The sequence below is a fragment of the Gastrolobium bilobum genome, unplaced genomic scaffold (genome assembly GCF_033153095.1).
Source record: "Gastrolobium bilobum isolate Gb01-03AN ecotype WA unplaced genomic scaffold, APGP_CSIRO_Gbil_v1 utg1988, whole genome shotgun sequence".
NCBI lineage: Eukaryota > Viridiplantae > Streptophyta > Magnoliopsida > Fabales > Fabaceae > Gastrolobium > Gastrolobium bilobum.
In genome coordinates this window covers 193,463-202,945 of record NW_026897869.1, presented here as the reverse complement: position 1 = coordinate 202,945, position 9,483 = coordinate 193,463, and the positions used below count along the sequence as shown (strand labels likewise).

The 9,483-nt window shown below is 35.7% G+C and overlaps 1 protein-coding gene and 1 pseudogene across 1 annotated transcript; one reads left to right on the top strand and one right to left on the bottom strand.

Moving 5' to 3' along the window:
- The first annotated feature begins 307 nt into the window (after positions 1 to 307).
- On the top strand, positions 308 to 1,969 carry LOC133310910 (scopoletin glucosyltransferase-like). Its single transcript, XM_061511907.1, has one exon. The coding sequence runs from the start codon at positions 437 to 439 to the stop codon at positions 1,883 to 1,885; it is 1,449 nt and encodes a 482-aa protein (XP_061367891.1). The 5' UTR covers positions 308 to 436; the 3' UTR covers positions 1,886 to 1,969.
- Positions 1,970 to 2,719: 750 nt separating this feature from the next.
- On the bottom strand, positions 2,720 to 4,822 carry LOC133310896 (homeobox-leucine zipper protein ATHB-16-like; annotated as a pseudogene).
- Positions 4,823 to 9,483: the final 4,661 nt, after the last annotated feature.

The following is a 9,483-nucleotide window of genomic DNA, read 5'->3' as shown; positions in this document are numbered from 1 at the left end:
GCCATCAACCCGTCAAAGAATGAGTCAGTCCGCTCTGCCTCATTTTTCGAAAAAAGGCTCAAAAACTCAGTTCGTCTCGCCCCGCCCCGTTTGGCAGGTTGGGTGGATTGACCCACCAGTCTAAACCTATTTTATAGTGATTTGCCTCGACCCGCTTATGCCAGTCATCAACTTGTCAAAAAATGAGCTCACTTCACTTGTGAGATGAGTTAAAAAACTCAGGTCAGCCCGCCCTATCTAACGAGTTAGTAAGCTGAGCCGTTTTGCCGAGTCTAACTTCAGGAGTACGAGTTAGCTATAACCTCCGGATTCCGTTCCTTTTTATCATGAATTCTTCTCCTTCTCAAGCCATATGCTAATATGCAAGTAGGTAGCCATACCGGAAGCACTCTCTCTTCCTGCACTTTTCCTTCTTGTTCAGTTTTAGTGAAAAAAGATGAGTGACGAATCTCATAATTTACACATATTCTTCTTCCCTTTCTTGGCTGATGGCCATATAATACCAACCATTGACATGGCCAAATTATTTGCAGCAAAAGGTGTCAAGGCCACCATAATCACCACTCCCCTCAACGCACCTTTCATCTCCAAAGTCATTGGAAAATCCAAAACCGTTAGCAACGGGATTCATATCCAAACCATTGAGTTCCCCTGTGCAGAAGCTGGTTTACCTAAGGGTTGCGAAAATTTTGACTCACTCCCTTCATCAGATTTACTTCATTCCTTCTATGTGGCTACTAGATTGCTACAAGAGCCCCTCGAGCAACTATTGCTTCAGCAGCATCCAAATTGTGTTGTTGCTGATATGTTTTTCCCGTGGGCAACTGATTCTGCTGCCAAATTTGGAATTCCTAGGCTTGTGTTCCACGGGACTAGTTTCTTTTCCTTGTGTGCTATGGCAAGTATGAGACTTTACGAGCCTTACAATAATGTTTCTTCTGATTCAGAATCCTTTGTCCTTCCTAATCTTCCGGGTGAGATTAAAATGACAAGGATGCAGGTGCTACCTTTAGCAAAGAAACCTGGGAGCACCACAGGCTTTCCCAGATTGTTGGAGGAAGCCCAGGAATCGGATTTTAGGTGCTATGGGGTGGTTGTTAACAGCTTCTATGAACTTGAGGAGGTATATGCAGATCATTACAGGAAGGTATTTGGAAGAAAAGCATGGCACATTGGTCCGCTGTCTCTTTGCAACAGAGATACAGAAGAGAAAGCACATAGAGGAAAGGAGCTGTCTATTGATGCGCATGAGTGCCTACAATGGCTTGACATGAAGAAACCCAATTCAGTTGTTTACGTATGCTTTGGAAGTGTGGTAAAATTTCCCGATTCTCAACTCAGAGACATTGCTACGGGTCTTGAGGCTTCAGGTCAACAATTCATTTGGGTCGTGAGGAAAAGCAAAAAAGATGGAGAAGAGAGAGAGGAATGGCTACCTGAAGGATTTGAGAAGAGAATGGAAGGGAAGGGACTAATTATAAGAGGTTGGGCACCTCAAGTGTTAATTCTTGACCATGAATCAATTGGAGCATTTGTGACTCATTGTGGATGGAATTCAACATTGGAAGGAGTGAGTGCTGGGGTACCTATGGTCACTTGGCCTGTGTTTGCAGAGCAATATTACAATGAGAAGCTGGTCACTGAGGTCCTTAAAATTGGGGTACCTGTTGGAGCTAAAAAATGGGTAGGAATGGTTGGGGATACTATTAAATGGGATGCGGTGGAGAAGGCTGTGAAAAGGATAATGGAAGGGGAAAATGCCGAGAAAATGAGGAACAAAGCGAAATTGCTCTCACAGCTTGCTAGGCGGACCGTGGAAGGAGGTGGATCATCATACTCAGATTTGAATGCTTTAATTGAGGAGTTGGGTTCCTTGAGTCACTGATATAACCCAGCAAAAATGCTATTCATATTATATGTTATGTGCATATCCTTCATAACATGTTGCTTTATTATCTGAATTTCAATGATTCGAGTTAAATTCAAATAGTCTAGAGTCTTACGTGCATTTGTTTAACTCCTTGATGAAAATTGATGAAAACTGAATCACAAACTTGTGTCTTAATTAGTAATGAAATAATTACGTAGTACTTGTAATTAGTGTTTAGGCTAAATAATAAATATAATTTATGAAAATGTTTTTTTTTTTGTTTTTTTGGTAAACTGAATTATGAAAGAAGAAATTAGTATAGAAATGATTAGATATGACGTGATGAAATAAGGAATTAGTATAGTAAACTGAATTACTTAGTATACTAATTCGGTCACGTTAACTATGTTGACAAGAATGGATGACGTGACATTAGTTTTTTTAATCCCGTCAACTATTGTGACAAGACTCAACGAACATTTGACACATGGCACAAAATTGGTGCAGATTGCTAACGTGGAAACAAATCCCGTCAACAATATTGATGAAACTGAATGCGTCAAGTAAAGTGACGGGACTTAATGCTCTACTTTGGCAAAACATTTCACATGTGCTTTGAACAGGAGATATTTTGGCTTAATATTAGCAATATGGTGCTTTTGCCCATACACTCACTAGATAGTAACAAAACCGGGGGGGGGGGGGGGGGGGAATTAATTAATTGCAATTTAAATACAAAAATTACGAATTTATTGTTGTTTTAATACTATTTACGCGCGTATTGCAGTGTGTCATGCCTAAGTTGAGCGTGACCCATGAGGCATTCACGCCTAAACAAGACGTGACCACTCACCTGAAAAAGCGTGACCTAAACACCACTCACACCTATAAAAGGCGTGACCCAAACACCACTCACACCTGTAAAAGGCGTGACCTAGTTAATTAAAAACCAAAACGAAAAATAGTAGCCATCATTATTTGAATAATTATACCAATGGAGGGTCGATGCTTGTTCATCCGAGAAGAAATTGCAGGCTTCATCCGCATTGAAGAAGGCTCAGGTGACAACAAAAGGCGGTGACTTTGAACTTTGAAGAACCCCAGATGAAGAAACGGTGGCTTTGGGGCTGTTATCTTTGTTCAACATTGCGCTTGAGTCACTATCAGAAAAATTGTCTTTGAAATCTACTGGGAAGAGTGAAGTGGCTCCGACAACATTGTTGTTGTTGAAGCAATAATCATAATTCAAGTGTTCCTCCAAGGAATTGATGTTTCAGGAGAATGGATTGTGGATTGTAAATTGTTCTATATAGAAGTCTACCTCTTTGTGTAAGGCTTCGTTGTCCTGTTTGAAGGTGTCATGGTTAAGCTTAAGAGCTTCATAGTTGGCTTTGAGAACACCGTAATCTCTTTCCAATTACTTGGTTTTCCATCTTGCTCGACGGTTTTGGAATCAAACGACTACTTGTCTTGGTTACAACCCAAGTTCTTTGTAGCAGAAGTACCATATTTGAAGTATTATATTAATATTTTAAATTTTAGGAGTAGTTATTTATGCTAGTTTTATGGTGCATATGTTTTATAATTTAAATAGATTAGTTGTTATGTAATTTCTTCTATGCTATGTAATAGAAATCAGAAAAAAAAGGGTGAATTAACTGTGTTTCTATTCCTTTTCTTCTATCCTCTGTAGTCTCTCTTAATTTTCTCATGTGGTTTCTCCTTCATTCTTGGGCAAACCAAATGCCTGCAATTTCTTCTCGGATGAATGAGCACCAACCCTCCATTGGATGAATTATTCAAATAACAATGGCGACTGGTTTTTGCTTTGTTTTTCAATTAACAAGGTCACGCCATTTAGAGGCATGAGTGATTTTTGGGTTATGCTTTTTCAGGCGTGAGTGGTCACGCCTTGTTTAGGCGTGAGTGTCTTATGGGTCACGCTCAGCTTAGGCGTGACACACTGCAATACGCGTGTAAATAGTTTCAAACTAGCAATAAATTCATAATTTTTTATTTAAATTGCAATTAATTAATTTTTTTTTGCCAAGATATGGGCACACATTAATATGTTAGGACTCACAAAATGAGAACAAATAAAGATGAACAAAACTAGTAATATCCAATCAAGATCAGAGACAATAAATCGAGCCTCTACAATCAAGGTCCAAGGAGGAATTATTCAGTATGAATTACATCCCTTAATCCCAAACTTGATTGATCATTATCATATCAACGAATATACTACGATACCAAAGAAAAGAGCCCATACTAAAACCACAGTCAGCATATTACAATTTATAATAACACTTCAAAGGTAATTTATATTACTCATTAGTGCAATATCATTCTAAACATATTAGAGAAGGTAACACATATTTTCGTGTAAATATAATACAATGAATGGAAAAGAGATATGAACACATAAAAACTACACTACTGGAAGAATGAATTCTTGAAGATAATACCAAGGGTGTGCATGACAACCTTCCCGGAATCAATTCTTTTTTAATTTTTGTTCCTAGGAACAGAATTGGATAGGAAACTCGTTTGGTAAAATCGATTTGTTTTTTTGTTCTCGAGATGAACTGATTTAATTCTTGTGCTGGGGAACAGAAAAAAGAATCAAAAAATTTCTGTTTTTTTGTTCCCGGGCACTAAATGAGAAACCCTTATCCCTCTCAATCACTCTCCACCATCGTACCACTAGTGTCGTCGTCACCACCCCTCACCACCACAACTTCCACCATCACCACCACCATAACTGCCGCCGCCACCACCATCACCACTACTGCCATCAACCACCACCACCATCATCACAACCACTGCCATCACCACCCTCATCGCCATCACTACCACCACCACCACGCCATTACTACCATCACCACCACGTCACCAACCACCACTACTATTGCCGTAGCCGCTGCCGCCGCCACCAATCACCACCACCATCGTCACAGCCATTACCGTCACCACCACCATCATCGCCACCATTACATCACCCCCGCCACTACTATCACCATGCCATTGCCACTGCCACCACCACTGTCACCTACCACCACCGCCACAACTGCAACCACTGCCACTACCATCACCAAGATGCCTTCCCAACCACCACCATCATGTCATTGCTACCATTGTTGCCGCCACCAACTACCATACTCATCACCATTGTCGCAATCACTGTCTTCACCTCCACCACCACCATCCCCTCCACTACCACTGCCGCCACCACCATTATCACCGCCATCATCCACTGTCGTCACAACTACCACCACTATCTTCACCACGTCACTGCCACCACCCTACCATACCGCCGCCGCCACCACCACCACCACAACCACACCATGTGAAAAGGAAAGTAATGATTCAGAATTTTTTTATATTTCATATGAATTATTTTTTATTATATTATTTGTTGTGTTATCAAACAATTCTCATTCTGGGAATAAAAATAGAACATGTTATCAAACACATTTTTTTTCTCAGAAACTGTTTCATGGAACTGAAATAGAAAAGAATTGTTTCTTTTCAGAAACAATGCTAGGAATAGAATAATTGTCATGCACACCCAAAAAGATCATAGAGTGAAAGAAATTCAAATAACATATATACTCAATTTAGGAATAAATCTCATTCACACAACGGAGTAAAGAACACCAACAAGACATAAATGACAAGATAAATTAATCCTAAACTATTCATCCACAGTGACACTCTAAGACCAACTCCAAAACTAACAACAATTTAAACCCATAAATTCAACCAAATAATAGCACAGACAAACATCAATAATATTTCTAATATCATTAATGACTTAAATTTTAACAAGTCAAATTGTTCTAATCAAACTAATGAATAAAAACTCACTCAAGCATTGCATTTAAAGCACAAAGCAGAAGTCAAGAAGCAGCCACTAAATGGCCCCAAAAAAGCCACTAAAATCAACAATATAAACAAGTCAAAGCACAAAATCAAAATAACCAAAGTTAAATTAAAAACATTATAAGCAATCCGATGAGTCCTTTAACCAACTTGAAGCTACATAAAAAAGAGAGGGAATATTTTTTTTTGGAGATAAAAGAGAGAGAATATTCGAAGCCCGCAGGGCCTTCCTCTTCTCCCATCCACACTCACTACGCGTTCAAACAAGAATTCTCTACTTTCCTTGATTATTTCTCTTAGTAATACCAATGCCTATAATTTTTTCGAAAGCCCACACAACTCTTTGGTTTTATAGGTGTGGCATGGTGTTGATCGTTCAACCCTATAAATATATCCACTACCGTTTTTGAAATGAAACAAATGAATTAAGTAGCCATAAAATGGGGGAAAAAAACAATATAGTATCTCTTAATAACAGTTAAAACCCAAGGCTTACAGTATTTCAATGTGGTCAATATTTCCAAGTTCTGAAGGAAAATTTCAAGAGAGTTGATTCAACTCAAAGGTGAATGAGATCATTGCGATGTGAATGAATGAAATCAAAATAAAATAAATCATACATATTAACATCAATAGAATGTGAACGAAATGAAATTTTTACTACGATGGTGAACACTGCAAAGGTAATCTAATTTAGGAATTTTCACAAATTGTGTAAACGAACATTGCGATGGTGAATAGACTCTACGACTTTGTTGGAAATCGACAATTTACTCAACACACAAACTGCAAATGAAAAGAGAAAGAAAGAAAATTGACACGGTGATTTATCCTGATTCACTCAACGTAGACTACATCTAGCTTGTCTGTACTATATTCATCGGTTACTCGTTAGTTGTTACAAGTCACTCGATTTGTAAAGAGAATATAAATAGGATTAAAAGAAAAAGAAAAAATTACAATAAATCAGAGCCCACCCAGTTGCCTTTCTGCAAATGATGGTTTTTCTTTTTCTTTTTTCTTTTTCACATTGATCGTCTAGCAACTTGGCTCAATTATTTTGGGTTGGCTAAATTTGAGATTTTATTGAAATTATTTTTACAATGTACAAAAAGAAGTCAAGTGTTACATAAAAACCAAATTTCTTTGTTTTTATGCTTTTTCCGTTAAGTATGGAGTCAAATTTTTACATTTTTGCATTCACGAGTCTGGCTCACATGTGCTTGATTTGTTGGGATGTGAATACTTGACCAAAATGTAGTTTTGATTTTATTTTATTTTTTAAATTGTTTTTTTCCATCTTTTCAGGGAAATAAACTTCTGTTGGTATGTAACTAGCCTTTTTTCCCTGTATATTGTTATTAAAATTTGGTATGGCTGAGTATGTGATTAACTTTCTCAAACTTGGTGCAGGATGTGAGGAATCTAATTGAGGAGTTTAATGTCATAAAATAGTTTAGTCAAATGCTTAATTTTGAAACTTGATTTGTTGTATGCATCAAGGTGCTTTTTATATTTTAACACTGACTTTTTGCAAAAAAAATTGGCAGCTTGCAAAATTTCCCCCCCAAGAGAAAAATCCTGGATCCACCATTGGGTCACACGGACAAAAATAAATTAACGGTATAGAATTTTTAGAGAATAGATGTTATAATAAGTAAAATAATTTTATTCATTGACTTGAATAAACTAGTTTTATTGTATTATTTGAATTTGAACAGATTTTAGAAAATTTCTATGATATATGTTTTTAATTTAGAGGGTGATTTCATTCAAATAGTGCGATTCAGAGGCTTCACTAAATTACTTTTTGACTTTTAAAAGATAAAGTAAAACCATTTTTCTCTGTTTTTTTAAAGCATTTATTTAATATCATACAAATTTTAAATATATTTTTAATTAAAAATTAATTTTTTCCAAAGATAAAACTCAAATAAACAAAATTTAAGGTCTGAGATGAGCCACTAATTGCTGGTTTGGATTTGCGTAAATTGCATCAAACATACATTTACTGATTAGAAATGTGATTTGACTAAAAATAAGTTATGTTTATTTTTTAAATTAAGTTATCTTAAATGTATTTTAGAATAAAAAATTAAAAAATATTATTTTTTATATTTTATTAAATATTAGTTTTAAAATAAATTTTTAAAATATAAATCACTTCAATTAAAATTCATTTTTATTATTTTTGTTTTATAAAATTAATTAAATTTTATAAAACAAAAATAATAAAAACAATAATTTCAAACGCATTTATAAACAGTAAACACACATTGTAAATTTGTAATATTGTATAACATTTCTGACCGCTCATTTATTATTCTTCTAGACAAAAGATCAACCACTTCTACGCATGCCATGACGCAATGGATTTAATGATCCCGCTACTCATGCGCCATGCCCGCCATTCATTGCAATTTGCAAGTACCAGTTATGTGCTCTTTGTTGAAAAGTGTTTATCGCCTCTCGAAATTTTTTTACGTAATTATTAAATGAGAAAAATGTTTGTATTATTAAATGATATAATTTATATCATTTCACTCTTACAATGAGGTAAGACTCACATCTTTATTTTTTGACAATGAATCTTTTTATGTGAAAAAGTGATAATATAATCATGTTATTTGATCACAACTATTCATTGATGATGAGATAAGAGAGATAAAAATATATAATTTTTAAATGAATGGTTGTGATCAAATAACATGATCTTATGATCACTTTTTCATATGAGAGTTTTCATTCCCTTATTTTTTATTCACTCTTTCTTTATTTATCTCTTTCTATTACTTAAAATGACACAAATTTACATCCTTCAATATGACACACATTTTCCCTTATTAAATTCGCACGGCTAATCGACTCACTAGCAATAATAATCATTTCTTCTTCTTCTTATTATTATTTAGCGGTTAATATTATATGTCTCTAGTCCCACTTTTGATACTTTAGAATTGGAACTCTTCAATTCCTTCTTCTTACCCCCCAGGACTTATTTTATTTCCCTTTCTCTTTCATGAATTCTAAACTGTATTTCATGTTTGTCTCTTAGAAAAAATCATAAATAAAAGAGGGTTGTAATTAGAGATGATAAAATGAGCTTGGTTCGCCGGATCCGGCCGCGTGTTGTCAAATGGGGCAAGATGGACTTAATTTTTTAAATCCGTCATCCACTAAGTCCGCTCAGGCTAAAACTTTTTTTTTTTAGTGTAAAAATGTTAGGATTTTATTAATGTTATGTGACATGATATAAGTGGGTTTTCAACACACACAATAATAGAGAGAGAAAATAGAATAATGAAAGAGAAATAAAAATATGCGGACCCCACCTCTTTAATGTGTGGGTAGGAAAGTAAAGTTATGTTATGTAAAATAATAAACATAAAACCCCAAATGTTATCAGCCCCACAAGTTTTTAGTGTAAAAATGTTATCAGCCTCACAGGCAGCCCGCCCTCCCAAATCGGACGGGACGGGACGGGCCAGCTCATTTTTTGGCATGCTTATAAAAGGGCGGGTAGGCCCCCTGCTTTGTCACCTCATTGCAATTTCATTTCTTGTGTTCCGTATTGTTCATATTAGAGTGTTCATCCACCGATTTAAATCGCGGTGATCGAACTCAAAAACTAATAATCGAAAAAAAAAATCTGCATATTTTAATTAGATTGGATCAGGTTTCACCAATTAATCCAAATTGAAAACTGATCCAATCCAAATCGATTCAAT